This window comes from Zonotrichia albicollis, chromosome 11 (genome assembly GCF_047830755.1).
Source record: "Zonotrichia albicollis isolate bZonAlb1 chromosome 11, bZonAlb1.hap1, whole genome shotgun sequence".
In the NCBI taxonomy this organism is placed as follows: domain Eukaryota; kingdom Metazoa; phylum Chordata; class Aves; order Passeriformes; family Passerellidae; genus Zonotrichia; species Zonotrichia albicollis.
This window is the reverse complement of record NC_133829.1, coordinates 258055-274458: the sequence shown is the minus strand read 5'-3', so window position 1 is coordinate 274458 and position 16404 is coordinate 258055. Positions and strand designations below refer to the sequence as shown.

The 16404-nt window shown below is 66.3% G+C and overlaps 5 protein-coding genes across 14 annotated transcripts; 2 read left to right on the top strand and 3 right to left on the bottom strand.

Moving 5' to 3' along the window:
- The first annotated feature begins 635 nt into the window (after nt 1-635).
- MFAP1 (microfibril associated protein 1) lies at nt 636-4972 on the top strand. The gene is made up of 9 exons (XM_074549014.1): nt 636-836; nt 946-1165; nt 1843-1975; nt 2275-2462; nt 2890-2998; nt 3069-3229; nt 3469-3628; nt 4066-4155; nt 4270-4972. The coding sequence occupies exons 1-9, from the start codon at nt 758-760 to the stop codon at nt 4450-4452; spliced, it is 1323 nt and encodes a 440-aa protein (XP_074405115.1). The 5' UTR covers nt 636-757; the 3' UTR covers nt 4453-4972.
- Nucleotides 4973-5334: 362 nt separating this feature from the next.
- HYPK (huntingtin interacting protein K) lies at nt 5335-6632 on the bottom strand. Its single transcript, XM_074549036.1, has 4 exons — nt 6178-6632; nt 5944-5999; nt 5661-5712; nt 5335-5494 (listed from the first exon to the last, which is right to left on the bottom strand). The coding sequence occupies exons 1-4, from the start codon at nt 6361-6363 to the stop codon at nt 5399-5401; spliced, it is 390 nt and encodes a 129-aa protein (XP_074405137.1). The 5' UTR covers nt 6364-6632; the 3' UTR covers nt 5335-5398.
- A 706-nt stretch (nt 6633-7338) lies between these two features.
- SERINC4 (serine incorporator 4) lies at nt 7339-11159 on the top strand. 3 transcript variants are annotated; one of them, XM_074549010.1, is made up of 12 exons: nt 7339-7532; nt 7659-7790; nt 8195-8373; nt 8460-8539; nt 8633-8726; nt 8789-9000; nt 9268-9363; nt 9434-9560; nt 9764-9836; nt 10047-10098; nt 10176-10332; nt 10629-11159. In XM_074549010.1, the coding sequence occupies exons 1-12, from the start codon at nt 7482-7484 to the stop codon at nt 10843-10845; spliced, it is 1470 nt and encodes a 489-aa protein (XP_074405111.1). In that variant the 5' UTR covers nt 7339-7481; the 3' UTR covers nt 10846-11159. The 3 variants fall into 3 exon arrangements, with proteins under 3 accessions (XP_074405111.1, XP_074405110.1, XP_074405108.1); XM_074549009.1 differs by having other exon boundaries at nt 8460-8726; XM_074549007.1 differs by having other exon boundaries at nt 7339-7790; nt 8460-8726.
- Nucleotides 11160-12239: 1080 nt separating this feature from the next.
- Nucleotides 12240-13019, bottom strand: SERF2 (small EDRK-rich factor 2). Its single transcript, XM_074549037.1, has 3 exons — nt 12885-13019; nt 12551-12659; nt 12240-12450 (listed from the first exon to the last, which is right to left on the bottom strand). Exons 1-3 carry the CDS (start codon nt 12889-12891, stop codon nt 12387-12389), a joined length of 180 nt encoding a protein of 59 aa, XP_074405138.1. The 5' UTR covers nt 12892-13019; the 3' UTR covers nt 12240-12386.
- Nucleotides 13020-13179: 160 nt separating this feature from the next.
- Nucleotides 13180-16286, bottom strand: LOC141730539 (peptidyl-prolyl cis-trans isomerase FKBP8-like). Of its 8 annotated transcripts, none has more exons than XM_074549022.1 (7): nt 15002-16286; nt 14521-14866; nt 14126-14343; nt 13883-14055; nt 13727-13804; nt 13494-13597; nt 13180-13404 (listed from the first exon to the last, which is right to left on the bottom strand). In XM_074549022.1, the coding sequence occupies exons 1-7, from the start codon at nt 15234-15236 to the stop codon at nt 13368-13370; spliced, it is 1191 nt and encodes a 396-aa protein (XP_074405123.1). In that variant the 5' UTR covers nt 15237-16286; the 3' UTR covers nt 13180-13367. The 8 variants fall into 8 exon arrangements, with proteins under 8 accessions (XP_074405123.1, XP_074405124.1, XP_074405119.1 ...); XM_074549023.1 differs by having other exon boundaries at nt 13180-13597; nt 14521-14609; nt 14700-14866; XM_074549018.1 differs by having other exon boundaries at nt 13727-14055; nt 14126-14346.
- Between the last annotated feature and the right edge of the window lie 118 nt (nt 16287-16404).

The following is a 16404-nucleotide window of genomic DNA, read 5'->3' as shown; positions in this document are numbered from 1 at the left end:
GAGCACGGACACTGGGGCCGCGGCCGGTGCAAGGGCGGACGCCGCACGGAGGAGCTGCACGGCTGCAGCAGCGGCCGCGGCCACCGGGCCCCGCTCCGCCCCGAGCGGCCGCGCTGGCAGCGGGCACGGCGCAGCCCCCCCGGCCCCGCTGTGCGCCAAAGCGGACGGCGGTTTTCTCCGGCTCTGGGGGGCGGTTCGGCACAGGAATGTGCCGGGGAACGTTCCCCCGGTCACCGAGCTGCGGGTGACCCTGAGCGCTCGGCGTTCCAGCAGCGGCCGGCCCAGCTCCAGCCCCGCACGGAGCGCTCCCTGCACAGAGGGACGGCCGGGCCTGCCGAGTCCCGGCGCCGTTCAGACACGGCCGGAGGCGCCAGGCGAGTCGCCTCCGGGCGAGCAGCAGAGCGCTATCGCGGCGCTGCCCGGTGCCCCCGCCGGCCGATAGCCGCTCGGCCGGTGCCTCGCCCTGACGCCCCTTCGGGGGGAAACCCGCGTCGTGCGGGAGGGAACGGAACCTCTCCCGGCCGACGGCGGACGCGAAAGGAGCGGGGACTCCCTCCCCCTAGCACCCAACCGCGGGCCCGGGAGAAGGCTCCGAGCAGCGGCCCCGGCCGAGCGTCACTTCCGGGCCCCGGACGGTCCCGGTCGCGGCGGAAGCGGCAGAGATTCCGGTTCCGGGTGAGCGCTCGAGGCGCCGTTGTCAGCGGCTCCGCTCGGTTCGGCCCGGCCCGGTCCGGCCCGGCCCCCGCCCGCCGCCACGATGTCGGTCCCCAGCGCCCTCATGAAGCAGCCGCCGATCCAGTCCACGGCGGGCGCCGTGCCCGTCCGCAATGAGAAGGGTGAGCTGGGGGCGCGGGGCTCGGCGGGGTGGCCGCATGGGCGCGGGGCCGGGGCTGGGGAGGCTGGGGCGCGGCGCCGAGTCCCCCGTTGACGGCCCGGCGTCCGCAGGCGAGCTGTCCATGGAGAAGGTGAAGGTGAAGCGGTACGTGTCGGGCAAGCGGCCCGACTACGCGCCCATGGAGTCCTCGGAGGAGGAGGATGAGGAGTTCCAATTCATCAAGAAGGCGAAGGAGCAAGAAGTCGAGCCCGAGGAACAGGAGGAGGAACTGGCCAACGACCCCCGGCTCCGGCGTCTCCAGAACCGCATCGCCGAGGACGTGGAGGAGCGGTGAGTGCTGGGTCAGGCAAGAGCTGAGCTCCCTTTGCCTGTTTGGGGCCAGGGGGCTGGCACTCTGCTCTGCTACAGGGAGAAACTGCACAGGGCAGGAGCTGGGAACATGGTCCAGTGCAGGAGTGTTTGTGACTTCTCATATCCACGCTGCACTGTGCCTGGGGCTGCTCTTCAGCCAGGAGCCAGCCAGGTGCAGCCCGTGTCCAGGTGTGTTTGTGTGGATGGTATCAAAAACAGCCACCAAAATAGAAATTAGTGCGGCGTGCTGAGGCTCAGGGTAGCGAGGAAGGATGGTGTCTCATGAAGTGTACACAGGGTGATAAGAGCCTCCACCACATTGTCCCTGCCCTCACGCAGGCTGTGCTCTGCTGCTGCCCATGATATTTCCATCTCTGTCATCTGCAGAAAAACACCACTGAGTGCTGTTTGCCTCCCGTGGAGCTGTGGTTGGTTTTGTTTTCAATAACAGTCTTCTTATTGCGAACTCCATTCTTCCTTGAAGCATGGACAGGGAAGAGCTGCCAGTGCTCAGCCACTGTGGCCTCCTGAGGGAACACATCCCTGTGGCCGTGTTTGGCAGTCCCAGTGCTTACTGTCAGAAGTGATGTGCGAACAGTCCCTTTCCTGTAGCCCCCTGTGTCCCAAGTGCCGTGTGTAACTGGCATCTCTTGCAGGCTGGCAAGACACCGCAAGATTGTGGAACCTGAGGTGGTTGGAGAAAGCGATTCAGAAGTGGAGGGGGGAGAAGCTTGGCGCCTGGAACGGGAGGACACCAGTGAAGAGGAGGAGGAAGAGATTGATGATGAGGTGTGTTTGCAGCGCCAGATAATGGGCCTAGGAAAGCTGGAAGGGCACAGGCTGGAACTGCCCTTTGCATGGATATGTGGGCTGTCTGATGTATTTGGACAAGTGTCACACCTAGCCATGACTAAACTGGCGGGTTACCATCCTCTGGCATGGAACAGGACACTGGGGGAGGCCACGCTACATCCAGAGAGGCAGGTGCATCTTCTCAAAGCCAACAGTCCAGACATGACGTGTTTCACAGGAGAGAGAAAAGTGGTAGCAGGGCTGGCCTCTGACTGCTCTGTGCTTGTCCCCATTAGGAGATCGAGCGTCGGCGTGGGATGATGCGTCAGCGAGCACAGGAGAGGAAAACTGAGGAGATGGAAGTGATGGAATTGGAAGATGAGGGTCGGTCTGGAGAAGAGTCTGAGTCAGAATCTGAGTATGAGGAGTACACGGACAGCGAAGATGAAATGGAGCCACGCCTCAAACCAGTCTTTATTCGCAAGTAGGTGATGGAAGTGCATGGGCTGGCCCTGGATTGTGGTAGTCAGAAGCTGGGGCCCTAGGAGACCTTGCAGCCATGGTCTCTTCTCACTGTGAGGAAGCCATTCACCTCTTTGGGGTGGGATGGGATGGTCACAGCCTGGCAGGGCACAGCTAGGGAGCAAGGAACAATCCCTGCTCCCACAGCCCTATATCAATTACATTGGGTTGCTGTGACATCAGGCTGCAGAGTCTGACCAAAGCTCTTTGGTAAGGCCATACGGTGGCAGAAGGACGTGGTAGTCCCCAGGAAGGGGAGAGCCCCAGGACTTGACCTATCCTTGGAGAGGGCAAAGGCTGAAAGCAGCTGCGGTGTGGGAGCCAGCGAGAGGCTGAGCCACTGCACTGGGTCATGGGAGGGCTGAAGGCTGTCACGGCTCTGCTCTCAGGAAGGACCGGATCACAGTGCAGGAGAGAGAAGCAGAAGCTCTGAAGCAGAAGGAGCTGGAGCAGGAGGCAAAGAGGATGGCAGAGGAGCGGCGCAAGTACACGCTTAAGGTGCGGAGGGGTGGGCTGGAGGCCGGAGGGGGCGGTCACTGCAGCAAGCTTAGCTTGGACCTCACTGCAGATTGTAGAAGAGGAAGCAAAGAAGGAGCTGGAGGAGAACAAGCGCTCACTGGCAGCACTGGATGCACTTGACACAGATGATGAGAACGATGAGGAGGAGTATGAGGCCTGGAAAGTCCGTGAGCTGAAGCGTATCAAACGAGACCGCGAGGAACGAGAAGCGTAAGTATTGTCTGCTAGAGGCTGAGAGCCCACAGGCAGTTAAAGCACCTTTTCCTCAGCTGCCCTTTGGCAGCAGGGTCCCAGCTGGACTGAATGCCCAGAGCTCCTCCTGCCTGCCCTCAGGGTGCCTTTGCTCCCTAGCAGTAAATGTGTAAGCTCTCAGGTGGTAGCTGGGGACAGCCTCTCTCCCAGGAGATGCTGTGGGGACACAGGGTCTCAGGAGCTTCTCTCCCACCCAGCATGGAGAAGGAGAAGGCAGAGATCGAGCGTATGCGGAACCTGACAGAGGAGGAGCGCCGCGCTGAGCTCCGGGCCAATGGCAAAGTCATCACCAACAAGGCAGTGAAGGGCAAATACAAATTCCTGCAGAAGTACTACCACCGCGGCGCCTTCTTCATGGTGAGTGTGCTTAGGGCTAGGCCTGGCTGCACTGGCTGCAGGTGTGACACCACAGGGCCACCTTTCCCTGTGGGGAGCCTCCCCTCTCCCACAGTGCCCTGGGACAAGAACCAACCTTCAGAGGCACCACGGGGCTGAAGCTGACCCAGAGTAACCTCACCAGAGCATGTCAGGTTAGGGGTTCCCAGTTGAAATGGAGCTGAAGGTGCAGAGCTGTCCCTGTGCTGCTGCTGACAGACCCAAGTCAGCTCTGCACGGGCCACTGGAGAAGCAGCCTGGGGAACAAAGCTCACATCTCCCACTCTGGCAGGAGTTAATAGGGCTGCAAGTACTGTGGCAGCCCTGGCAGAGCAGCAGTATGACCTTCAGGCAGCTTCCCCCACTGCTGGCAAGACTTACTGGAACCTTTTAGGCTAAGCAGGTGTGTCCTCCTGCAGGATGAAGATGAAGAGGTGTACAAGAGGGACTTCAGTGCTCCAACCCTCGAGGACCACTTCAACAAGACCATCCTGCCCAAAGTCATGCAGGTGCGTGTCATGCTGGCAGAGGGTGCCCAGCCTGGATGCCAGGGGGTGGGCAGGTGGGAGGAGCTGGTCCTGCATCCCCCTGAACAGCTGCTCACAAGCTCCTCTGCTCCCCAGGTCAAGAACTTTGGGCGCTCGGGGCGGACGAAATACACACACCTGGTGGACCAGGACACCACCTCCTTTGACTCTGCCTGGGGCCAGGAGAGTGCACAGAACACCAAGTTCTTTAAGCAGAAGGCAGCGGGGGTGCGGGATGTCTTTGAGAGACCCTCGGCCAAGAAACGGAAAACGACCTAGGAGCACGGGCTGGAGGGTCTGGTGTGGCAGATGCTGGCAGGAGGGCGCTGCTCTGCCAGCTGCCAGAGCCTGGGCAGGGCCAGAAGGGACATGTTCCAGGACTCCTGTGGTGGCAAGCCCTTCCCCTCCCTGTACCATGCCTACCCAGATGAGGTGTGCCACTCCCTGTGCTGAGCAGACCCGAAGGGTTCCTTGCCCACGCAGTATGGAGGATGATGGCCTGTGGTGCTGGCCAGGCTGGTGGCCACACTATGTCCCAGCAACGGCCACTGTGGAGCCTTGGCAGTGTCTGGCACATTGCAGCACCACCCCTGGCTTCAGCACATCCACTTCTGGAAGAATTACAGGATTTCTACACTTCTCTGTTCTACAGCCCCTTGCTTGTACTGTCCCAGGTGTCAGTCTGGGCCCTGTTTTGAGGTGGTCATTGGTGACCCTATCTCCTCACCATGGTCCTGCAGGGCTTGGCTTTTCTACCTGTATGGGGTGGGAGGGTTTGATTAAAGATTGGATTTTCTTACTCTGGCTCCATGTTCTTAAAAACATGGCCATCCTGTTCTTGTGCCTTCCTTGTGAGCCATGGTGAGCTGGGGTAGCACAGGAGGCACCAGCCTGGGCAGGGCATGCACGATCAGCTGTCACCACTGCCTCAGGCCTGTGCCTGGGCCTGTCTAGCCTGTACTGTCCCGGGGCAGAGATTAAAAGAGGGGGAGAGCAGAACATCTCACTGCTCAGGCAGGTCACTTTGTCTTGCTCTTGTCAAGGGGGTGCCCTGCTGGCACTGCCAACACAATGCCACACGACTGGGCCCCACTTGTGGGTACCATGCACTCAGGGCCAGGGGCATGTGCTCAGCACTGTGTAGACCACAAAGACAGCCCATTCCCACCAGTGCCTTTATTGGTAAGGCAAGAGGCCCATGCCTGGCAGCCCATGGCCCCCCAGCTCAGTTGGTGAGGGTGATGAGAGCCTCCACCACGTTGCCCATGTGCTCGCGCAGGCTGCGCTCCGCTGCGGCCCTCGATATTTCCATCTCTGTCATCTGCAGAAAAACAGACACAGCCCCGTACAGCACCCGCAGGGCCCTGGGGGACACCCACCCATGGGGACACTGGACCGGCCTCAGGGCAGGATGCCCCGGCCTCCTCCGTGGGTGCACCCAAATCTGGGGCATGTCACAGCCTGCTTGGGGTCCCGCCCGTACTCACAATCAGCTCTAGGTCCTCCTTCTTGATGGTCACTTTCGCCAGTTCTTTCTCCCTACGGCAAGAGATGGACAAACCTCCGGTGACCAACAGTCCCCACCGGCCCCTGCCCCGCTGCTCCCTCGGCCGTCAGGTGGGCAGGAGCGACCCCTCGCAGCAGCGTGGGGCGGGCAGGGGGCCGGGGAGAGGCCGGGATGTCGCACAGGACAGCAGATGCCTGGGTCGTGTCCCGAGTGGCGACAAGTTGCAAGACAGGCACTGCCCCGGAGCGAGCGCGGACGGTTACCTCTCCTGCTTGGCTTTCTGCTCCCGGGACCTCCGGTCTCCGATCACCGACATAGCCTGCCAGAACGAGCGCGGTCACCCCGATGCGCGGCACCGGGCGGGTCAGCGCCACGCCGGCGGCACGGCCACCGGCACCGGCACGGGCGTGCAGGCGCGGCTGTCAGCGCCCGGCTCGGCCCCGCTGCAGGCAGCGCCCGGCCTCCCACCCTGGCCCGGTCCCGTCCCGCCGCCGCACCGTCTCCAGGTTGGAGCTCTGGATCTCCTTCTCCTCCGCGTAGTCCGTGACGCGCTCCAGGTCCGCCGCGCCGCTATCGTGCTTCCGCGGCTTCTCGGCCGCGCGCCCGCCCGCCCCATCGCTGCCGCCGCCGGAGCCGTTGGGCTCCGTCTCCAGCTCCAGCTCCACATCGCCCTCCGCCGCCATGCCGCCGCCGCCGCGGCCCGCTTCCGGTCACGTGCGCCGCCAGCGGGGGCGGCGAGCGGCGCGCGCCGCCAGAACGGAGCACGGGCGGGGCCGGCTCCAGGCCCGGCCCCGCCGAGTGGGCACGGTCAGCGCTCCCCGGCGCCCTCGGGGCTCCGCGCAGCTCGCAGCTGGCAGTGCCGGCACTCCGGGCCGCTCGCTAGCAGCGGGCCGCCGGCGCTGCCGAGGCGCGGAGCCGGCCGAGCGGGCGCGGCCCCGCCGCTGCCCGCGAGTGCCCCCTGGCGGCGTTCCGGGACTGCCGGGTCAGCCAGCCCGACATGGCCGCCGCCGCCCCCACACGGATGGGCGGACGGGGCAGCCGCGGCGGCGGCCGGGCTGTGGCCGTGCTTCCCCGTGCCCCGGTGCCGGGCCGTCGGAGGCCGTACCGCAGCGCGGCCCCGGCTGCCGCCCCCGCCGCTCCCGTGGCGTGTCACCCCCCGCCGTGGGGACGCCGCGGGCCGGGCCTGGCCCCGCGCTGTGTGCGCTAGCGGGGGGCACGGGAGATCCGTGTCATCGCCGCCGCAGGCGCAGCCCCGCCAGCCGCCGTCTCAGGGCTCTGCCCGCACAAAGCCTGAGTGGCTGTGGAGCGGCTGAAGAAAAGCGACGCCAGCCCCAGCCTAGAGCCCCCTGCATCCCCTTGCTTGTCCCCAGCTCCTGCCGACCCTGGGCCAGCCTGCTACCCGCTGGGTGCGCTTCACGCCGCCCCGCTACCCAGCGAGGTACCTGTGTCCCTTGGGTGCCTCTGTGCCCGGGGCTGCTCCCCCCTCCAGTAAACTCCGCATCCCCCAGCCCCTCCACACAGCTGTATGGTACCGCTCTGGGATCAGGGAGACGCCATGTGCAGAACACAGGTGCCCCTCACGCAAGCTCATGTCCAGGGCACCTGCTCGGGCCTTGCCCTGCCCAAGGAGGGCCGGGCTCAGGGCAGGGATGCCCAAGGCCAGGAGTCACCGGACAGTGCCCATTGAGCACGCCAGGGGTGGCTGCCTGGAGGGAACAGCGAGCAGATGGCAGGGCGGGCCGAGCTGACAATCCCCTAATCCCATCAACGCCGCGGGGGCTGAGCAGAGCCGAGCTGGGCCATGGCGGGCACAGCGGCACGGGGGCCCCTCCTGCACCCGCTGCTTCTCCAGGTGGGACTTGGGGTCCGGCGGGGCTGGGAGCGGACGGGGAGCAGATTGGGCGGGCAGGGTGTGCTGGGCCGGGCTGGGGAGCAGCGCTGGTCCCCTGGGATCCCCACTGACCCTGCCCCTCCCCAGCTCTGCTGCGGGTGTCACGGGCTCCGCGTGTCCACGAGCACGCGTATCCTCTACACGCTCCTGCACGTCCTGGCCTCTGCTGTGTGCTGCCTCATGCTGTCCCGCACTGTGGCCCAGGCTATCACGGAGAAGGTGACAGAGGGAACTGGGACACCCAGGGTACCAGGAGTATGGGGGGTCTCAAGGGTACAATGAGTTCTGGGGGTATTGGGGTGCCAGGCACGTCAGGGCACCCAGGGGAGCACTGGGCATGCCAGAATTGCCATGGGCATCAGGAGTACTGGGATTCTGAGGATACTGGGATGGTGGGATAGTGACAGGGCTGCTGGAGGTGCCAAGCGGGAAGGGGTGCCAGGGGTACCAGAGATGCAGGATTTGTCTGGCATGCTGGGGGTTCCAGCAGTCCCAGGGTACTGAGAAAGGTACTGGGAATGATGGGAATATTGAAAGTTTGGATGTGCTGGATGCCATGGACACTGGGGGATGGTGGGTGGACGCACCAGCAGCCCTGTCCCATCAACCACCATGCCTGCCAGGTGCCCTTCTCAGTGGTGCTGTGCCAACACCTGCCTGGGGGCACAGACTGCGAGCAGCTGGTGGGCTCCTCGGCCGTGTACCGGGTCTGTTTTGGCACTGCCTGCTTCCACCTGGCACAGGCTGCCCTGCTGCTCAACGTGCGCTCCAGCTCTGACTGCCGTGCGCAGCTCCACAACGGGTGAGGATGGGCCATGGGGCTGGGACAGAGTGTGCTGGGATGGGGCTGCCAGGGGCTCTGTCCTACTTACGTTACCTGCCCTGCAGGTTCTGGCTCCTGAAGCTGCTGGTGCTGGTGGGCCTCTGGGCTGCAAGCTTCTTCATCCCTGAGGAGAACTTCATCCAAGGTGTGTCCCCACCCTACCTGAGCTGGGACCCTGGGCACCCCTTTTGTGCCCCACTTGCCCTGTGCCATCTCTACCTCTGCCGTCTTCCCCCAGCCTGGCACTACACAGGTGTCTGTGGGGGCTTCGCCTTCATCCTCATCCAGCTGGTGCTAATCACAGCCTTTGCACACACCTGGAACAAGAACTGGTGAGTGCTGGGGTGCCGGGTGGGTAGCTGTCCCCTGCCACTGCTCATCCACTCTTCTGCAGGCTGACAGGAGCTGCGCAGGACAAGCGCTGGTATCTGGCTGTGCTGCTGGCCACGGCCACCTTCTACACCCTTGCCTCTGCCGCCTTCTCCTTCCTCTACAAGTTCTACACCCACCCAGCCGCCTGCCACCTCAACAAAGCACTGCTTGCCATCAATGGCAGCCTCTGTGGCATCATGTCCTTCATCTCCATCACACCGTGTGTGCGGCTCAGTGAGTACCACACAGCACAGCGTGCTGGGGGCTGCCATGCTGCATGGCCAGCTGTGTCCTGTGCTGACTGTGGGCCCCAGCTCAGGGCCAGCACTGGGGCACTGGAGGAGAACCCAGTTCTGGGTTCCTGGCCCTTCCTTTACCTTGGCACAAGGCGTTGGATGGGCGAGTGGCAGGAGAGGACTTCCCAGGGCCCCCTCAGAGCCCCAGCCACCAGCTCATGTTACTCCAGGAACTCCAGTAACACCTCTATCTGCACTCTTGCAGAGCAGCCGCGGTCAGGGCTGCTGCAGTCCTCAATCATCAGCTGCTATGTGATGTACCTCACCTTCTCTGCACTGTCCAGCCGCCCCCCAGAGAGAGGTGGGTGTCCCTGTCCACCACCAGCCGTCCCCCCGTGATGCATGCCTGTCTCACGTCCACCTCCTTGCAGTGCTGTACAAGGGGCAGAACCTCACTGTGTGCTTCCCGGGGGTCGGGCAGGATGAGCTGCAGACAGAGGACACCACCGTCGCTGTGCTGGGCGCTGCCATCATGTACGCCTGCGTGCTCTTCGCATGGTGCGTGCGCCCTGCCCGGGCACGGCCGGGCTGCCGGGGCTGTCCCGAGGGGCGGCAGGGCAGGAGCAGGCGGGGCATTGGTGGGTGGACACGGGCAGCACAGCAGAGCTCCTGTGGCGTTGGGAATCCATGGGGCAGGCTGGGAGCCTAGCACAGTGTGATGTGTGCCTGTGTCATGATTTCTGCCTCTCTCCTGGGCACAGCAATGAAGCCTCGTACCTCGCTGAGGTCTTTGGGCCCCTCTGGATGGTCAAAGTCTACAGCTTTGAGTTTAAAGTGAGTATGGATGCAGCTGTGCTCCATGTCCTCCTGCTAAGGGCGCCCCAGACCCACCACCTCAAGGCCCTGTCCCAGCCCCAGAGCGGGGCAGGTCTGTCTGGCAAAGCACAGAGGGCTGCCCACACCACCTGCCCTGGCATCAGGCAGGGCTCAGCCTGGCCATGCTGGCCACGGGGCTGGGCAGTCAGCACTCTGCTCTCCCTGCAGAAACCTTCCTGTTGTTTCTGCTGCCCTGAGAAGATGGAGGAGGAGCTGAGAGGTGAGTGCAGTGTCTGTGTGGGAGTGGACAGAGCCTGTGTCCCAGCCTGGGAGTGCCATGTCCCCACACTCCCCCAGGCACAGACCAGACATGTGACCAAGTAGAGGAGAGCGCCAGAGGACAGTTCATCATCGAGGATGAACAGGACCGGGTGGTCTACAGCTACTCGGCTTTCCACTTTGTCTTCTTCCTTGCCTCACTCTATGTTATGATGACACTCACCAACTGGTTCAGGTAGGGCTCTGTGCTGCTGCCCAGCCCTCCCTGCTCTCACTCCAAACCTCTGTGCCAGGCTGTGCCAGTATCACTGAGTTGGCACCTGCTGGGGTTGCTCAGGACTCTGTGCCCGCAGACCTGCACTGCTCCAGTGGCAGCCGTGCAGCGCAGCAAGAAGGGCTGAGTGGCCATGGAAGGCACATGCCCAGGGGCACGTGGCCACTGGGACACAGGGTGATCTGGTGGCTGCAGCTGGCACTGGAACCCCCTGTGCTGGCAGCCGTTGGGTACCCAGCCCTGCCCTCTCCCACCAGCTATGAGAACGCAGTGCTGGAGACCACCTTCACACATGGCAGCTGGTCAACCTTCTGGGTGAAGGTGTCCTCGTGCTGGGCTTGTGTCCTGCTCTACCTGTGGCTGCTGCTGAGCCCCTTCTGCCTCCACGGCTCCCCACAGCACCGGCGCAGCAGTACAGGGCCACGCATCGTGCGGCGCCGACGTGCTCCACAGCGCATCAGCGTCTCCACATAGCCCCTGCCGGGACAAACTGCGCCCAGGGCTGGTCCCTGCTGTGCCCCGTGCCTGTGCCCTAGCCCTGCTTGGTCCCCCTGGCCTTCCCTGACCCCCTGTCCCAGGAGACAGTAGCACCCAAGAGCCTGAGGGGAACATGGGAGGTGGATGCCAGGGCCACCCAAAGGGCCAGAGCCAGCTGGTGGCAGGTGCTCAGCCCGCAGCCTGGTTGCCCCGGCCTCACTGGGTGCACTGGGGGAGCAGGACTCTGCCCTGGCTGCCACTGCTGTGGTGCATTCACTGTAAATACCTGCCTGAATACATTTTTATATAAAACTCTGAACTGAGCCTAGGCCGTTGTCCTGCGCAGGCTGCTGCCATGGGGATGGAGGGAGGGGGTGCCAGCTCTGTGAAACACCCCGAGTCAGCAGCACTGCTGCAAGTCCCCACAGAGCCTGACCCGGATGGGGGTTTCTGCTAGACCCCCGTGCTGCAGGCAGTGCAGGCTGTCCTCTGGGGAAACAATGCCTTGCTCATGCCTGCTGCAAGCACAGGCCACTGGGCAGCCTGCCACAGCACTGGCATGGCCCTCTGGGGCAGCCCCAGAGGGCCCCATGCCACCCTTCTGTCCTGCAGTCGAGCAGTCACAGCCATTGATGCTGGTCGGAGCTGCGGCCTGGCCTGGCCGAGAGGGTGCACACAGACCAGAGGCCGCTGGCCGTGGCGAGCAGCAGCTCCTCAGAGCCCCCGGGGTAGCCAGGGTCCCGCTGCCAGCCCCAGCCTGCGGGCTGCCTGTTCTGCGAGACCAGCGCCAAGGACGGCACCGGCGCGGTGGAAGGCGGCGCTGCATCTGGCTGGGCTCGGAGCCCAGGCTGCCGCGGGACCCGTCGCCGTGCTGCCGGCTGGGGCTGACGCCACTATTATGGCCCTGCGGGGAGGTGAAAAGGCCGATCGGCGCCGGCCTCAGCACTGGGCTGGACCCCGTCGCCAGGCGCACGGCTCCGCGCTGCTGCCGGACGGGCAGCCACAGCTGGGCCCGCCCCGGCCGTGCCGCAGCGCGGCTCTCCCCCGGTGCGCAGGCCCGGCCGCCATCTCTCCACCGCCGCCCTCCGAGCGGCCCGGAGCCCCGGCTGCGCCCCGGCCCGCTCCGGCGCCGTGCCGCCCAGCTTCGCTCCTCGACGCTGCCAGCTCTCCCAGCCGCCCCGGGGCGCTCGGCCCTCAGCCCCGCGCTGAGCCCCGGGTGCTGCCCCAAGGGCCGCCCAGGCCCGACCCCACCTTTGTTTCTCACCGTCAAGATGCCGCCGCTTGACTCCGCCACGGCCGTGCTCGGTCCTTCTCCGCGGACGCGATTGCTCCGCCGGCAATACCCATGCTCGCCCACCCCCCGCCCGGCGCACGGACGAGCAGACGCAGCCTGCAGGGCTCCACAGCTACTTTAATAGGGGACGGCGGCGCAGGGCGCGGGGCGATGCCGGGGGTCCCGGCGGGACCCGGCCTGGGGCGGCGCGGGGCATCCTGCCGGCGGGACCGGCCCTGGGACGGCAGCCCGGCGCGGCCGCCCGTTACTTGTTGCCCTCCTTCTTCTCATCGGCCTTCTTCTGCTTCTGCTGCATGATCTCCGAGTCCCTGCGGGGAGCGCGGCGGGGCTGGCGGCGGGGCCGGCACCGCCGCGGGGCGGGAGCAGGGAGCGGGGCAAGGGAAGCCGGCGGGCCGGCCCGGCGCTCACCTCTGCTTGCGGGCGGCAGCCGAGAGCCCGTCGTCCCGCCGCTTGCCCTTGCCCGAGTCGCTCTGCTTCTTCAGGTTCTTCTGCCGCGCCAGTTCGCGCTGGTTCCCGCCTGCCAAGCGCGGCCGCCTCAGCGCAGCCCGGCCGCGCTTACGGGCCGCGCCGCCACCCCCCACACCCGGCCCGACCGCTGGCCGCAGGCCGGGTCCCGGCGCGCCGGCGGATCACGGCATGGCCCCTGACCCCGGCCCCGCCGCACTCCCGGGTCCCAGGGCAGCCTCCCACCACACTCGTGAGCCGCAACCCCCTTTCCTTCCTGCCTTCCCCCCTAACTCACGGGTCATGGCGCCGCTCCCTCCCACCTCCACTCCACCGCCACGTCCCGCACTGACCCCCCCGCGCCCCGCCCCGCGCCGCGCTTTAAGGGATGCCACAGCCAATCACTGCGCCGATCCACCCCCCGCTGCACTCCCATTGGCGCGTCTCTCCGGCAAGGCCCCGCCTGATTGGCCGCAGGCTATGGCCTCCCTTCTGCCGGCGGGGGCGAAAAAGGCGGAAGGTTGGGCGCACGCGCCGCAGCCGCCTCCGCGCGAGAGGATGCGGACGAGGAGGAACCGCCCCCCGCCGTGACGTCACGAGGCGTGCGGAAGCACCGCCCGCGGAGAGAGCGGTGCGGGACGGGCGGTGCGGGACGGGGGGCGGGTGCCGTCCCGCCCCTCCCGCAGCTCTCCCCGCCCCAGGGAGTGGGTGGCGATGGGGGGAGGATGGTACGAGAGCTCCTCTATCTCCGCGGTCAGGCTCTGGGGCGCTGCGGAGCCGCTCAGATCGCTCCTTCCGCCGAGGGCGGTGCGGGGGCTCTACAGGGAGGGACGGCTATAAGCGCTATCCGCGCCAACCGGGTACGGGACGGGCATCCGTCCTTGCACAGCCCAGGTCGCCTACGCACGCGGGGCTCGGCGGCGGCATCGGGTCGTGGCGGGGATTCTGCGGGCCGGTGCTGGATGGAGGGCTCTGGCGCTTTGCCAGCCGTGAGAGCTCGGTGTGGATCACCTGCGGACGAGGGGCGGCTGCGGTGGGACACCCGACCCACCGACTCCCGCGAGATCCTCTTCCTCCCCGTCACTCCTAGTACCAGGTGCTGTGGGACCACCGCCCGCCCTCGCACCCCGCATCCCGCACCTTGCTGGCCGGGTCCAGCTCCAGGGCTCTCTTCAGGACGAGCGCCGCCTCTGCGTCCCGGCCCTGCTCTGCCAGCAGCTGCGGGGAGAGGAGCGGAGGGTGGCTGGACGGCCGGGCCGAGCGGAGCGGGACGACGCGGGGCGATGCGAGTCCCACCTGTCCGCGCCGCAGCAACGCCCGACCGTTGTCGGGGCAGATCCGCAGGGCCGCCTCGCAGGCCGCCAGCGCCTCCTCCGCCCGCCCCAGCTTCAGCTCGGCAGCCGCGCAGTTGTTGAGGCACTTCACGCGCTGCTCCCGCAGCTCCTCTTCCTCCTCGGGCCCAGGCGGAGCTGCGGGGCGAGTGGCGACCTCAGCGCTCCAGCTTCGCAGCCCGGGGCCCTCCCTCCCGCCCGGTCTCACCGGCGGTGGGGCCGTCCAGGGCGCGCAGGGACAGCCGGTACGACCGCAGCGCCGCGGCGAAGTCACCCCGCGCGAAGTGGAAGTTGCCCCGCTCCCGGCGCTGCGAGCCCAGGCGCAGGCGGACGGCGGGCGGCAGCGGCTGGGGGTCGGGGCCGTCCCGCACCTCCAGGAGCGTCACCTCGAACAGCAGCGGCGCCTCGGGCGGCACGTCGGGCTCCCTGCTGGTACAGCGCCGGCTGCCCGCGACCCCGGCCCGCCCCGGTCCCCTGCTCTGCCGGCCCCACCGGCTCTGCTCCTCCTGTCCGCGCCTGTCCCTCCTGTCCGCCCGCCCCGGTCCGTCTGCCCTCCCGCCCCCTGCGTGCTCCAGTCCCCGCCTGCTCGTTCCCCCGCCCTACCTGCCCGGGCGGCCGTAGGCGTAGGGGAAAGCGGCGAGGAAGAAGGAAACCTCCCCGGGCTGCATGGTGGGGACGCCCAGCTCCAGAGCCTGTGGGCGGGCACGGCGGGGCTGGCGGGTCGGAGCCCAGGGCGGCGCTGAGCCAGCACGGCACTGAACCGCGCACCGGTTCGGGCTCACCTGCACGACGTCCCCGTGACCCGGCACGAAGATGAGCCGCGGGTCCCTCTCCACCAGCCCGCCGTCCTCCAAGGCGCCCAGCACCTTCACCGACACCTCCTGGCCCGGCAACGGCCGCGGCCCGTCCGGCCCGGCCCGCACCACGCGCTTCCGCAGCAGCCGGTCCTCTGCGCGGGAGGAGGCGCTGAGAGCCGAGCCGGGAGTCCCGAAATTGGCACTCCCTGCTCGACTCTCCCCGGTACCGGCCGTCCTAGCCTGGGCCGCCGGCCCGGCTGGCCCTGAGGCCGCCCGTCGGCGCTCACCCGTCAAGTCGCTCCAACCGTCGGAAGCGAAGAGCGGCCCGAAGCCGCCGGGCCCCGGCACTGCCAGAGCCTCCAGCCGCCGGTAGAAGAGCTGCTCCTCGTCGCGCACCGACGGCACCGCGATGGCGGTGTGAGGCAGCCGGAACCGCACCCGCCGGTCCCGGCCAGGCCCCCGCGGCCGCCCGCCGGCCCCTGCTTCCCTCTCCGGGGAGCCGCCGGGCGACGGGCCCGGCATGTCCGTCCCCGGCGCTCCTCACCGCCCGCCGCTACCTGCTGGCCTCGGTCCGGGCCCGCCCGGGGCTCGGCGGCGGCTGCCCACGGCCCCCAGCCCGCAGCACCGGGCGTGCCGCCGCCGGTCCCGCCGCGCCGCGACTGCCGGGGGTTGCCCGGGCCGGGGACACCGCGGAGCGCATGGCGCCGCGCCGTTACCTAATGCCGGGAAGCGGCTCAGGGGATTAGTCCGCGCCGGCGGCAAAAATAGCTGGCCCAGGGCGAGCCCCGCCACAGGGCTCCCGCCGCCCGCCCCTGCCCCTCGGGACCGCCCGCCGCCGCCGCGCCTTCCCGGCAATGCCGTGGCCGGGCATCTCTGGTACCGAGGCTGCAGGCCGGGTCTGGCCTATCCCAGCTATCAGCAGGAGAAGAATCACTGTGAGCATCTCCATCCAAGGCTGTCTCACATCAGAAGCCTGATTCTAACAAGAAGCGGGGCCTCCCAAGCAATCTGTTGCTGCTGTTTTTTCCTTGCTCATCCGGACCAATCTTTGAAGCAGTGCCAGCTGCTCCAGCTACCCTGAAGCACCATTCCCTGCTTTGGGGGAATGTGTTACTTTGGGTGGTGGCTTCTCCCTTACACAGGACCAGCTCTCCACGCAGGCCTCACTGAAAGGTCTGTAGCCATCCTGTTTGCAAGACAGGACAAGAACCACTTTCCTGGCTTTCCTCGGCTTGATGGAGAGCACCGTCCTGCCCACCAAGGAAGCAGCACTACTGTTACATGGGTAATTGTCAGATGTCAGTGGAGCTGACTACGCCTGCACCAGTTTGAAAGCAGATTGATTGCTGCTGCTGAGTGAGGCCCTTGCCTGCCTACTCTGTGTGCCTGCGCTGCTGCAATCCCACAGCCACAATATGCACCATGTACCCTGAACTCACCAGGGCAGCACACAGCAAAGGCACTTGCGGCCACAGCTCCCCTGTCCAAAATGTGTGTAAATGCAGCACCCGAAGCCCAACATTGGGACTGCTGTTGCTGCTACATTCTGGAGGGGCTCAGGCAGCTGAGGAAAGAGGATAATGGGCTAAAAGCTAAAGTCAGTGACTAGGAGGGCTCACTGTAGGGAACAACTTGCAGCAGGAAGCTGCTGCCTATGAAGAACAGGATCCCATTGCTAGGTCTGATGGGC

Coding starts and splice junctions, on each gene's coding strand:
- MFAP1 (XM_074549014.1), top strand. CDS start 758: ATGTCGGTCCCCAGCGCCCTCATGAAGCAGCCGCCGATCCAGTCCACG. Junction 837..945: donor GCCCGTCCGCAATGAGAAGG/GTGAGCTGGGGG, acceptor CGGCGTCCGCAG/GCGAGCTGTCCATGGAGAAG. Junction 2,463..2,889: donor AAACCAGTCTTTATTCGCAA/GTAGGTGATGGA, acceptor CTCTGCTCTCAG/GAAGGACCGGATCACAGTGC.
- LOC141730539 (XM_074549015.1), bottom strand. CDS start 15,236: ATGCCGGGCCCGTCGCCCGGCGGCTCCCCGGAGAGGGAAGCAGGGGCC. Junction 14,347..14,520: donor GCCTACGGCCGCCCGGGCAG/GTAGGGCGGGGG, acceptor GCGCTGTACCAG/CAGGGAGCCCGACGTGCCGC. Junction 14,056..14,125: donor CCTGGACGGCCCCACCGCCG/GTGAGACCGGGC, acceptor CTCGCCCCGCAG/CTCCGCCTGGGCCCGAGGAG.
- SERINC4 (XM_074549007.1), top strand. CDS start 7,482: ATGGCGGGCACAGCGGCACGGGGGCCCCTCCTGCACCCGCTGCTTCTC. Junction 10,099..10,175: donor GATGGAGGAGGAGCTGAGAG/GTGAGTGCAGTG, acceptor ACACTCCCCCAG/GCACAGACCAGACATGTGAC. Junction 10,333..10,628: donor ACACTCACCAACTGGTTCAG/GTAGGGCTCTGT, acceptor CTCTCCCACCAG/CTATGAGAACGCAGTGCTGG.
- SERF2 (XM_074549037.1), bottom strand. Junction 12,451..12,550: donor GCTGCCGCCCGCAAGCAGAG/GTGAGCGCCGGG, acceptor CGCTCCCCGCAG/GGACTCGGAGATCATGCAGC.
- HYPK (XM_074549036.1), bottom strand. CDS start 6,363: ATGGCGGCGGAGGGCGATGTGGAGCTGGAGCTGGAGACGGAGCCCAAC. Junction 5,713..5,943: donor CAGAAAGCCAAGCAGGAGAG/GTAACCGTCCGC, acceptor CTCTTGCCGTAG/GGAGAAAGAACTGGCGAAAG. Junction 5,495..5,660: donor AGGAGGACCTAGAGCTGATT/GTGAGTACGGGC, acceptor GTTTTTCTGCAG/ATGACAGAGATGGAAATATC.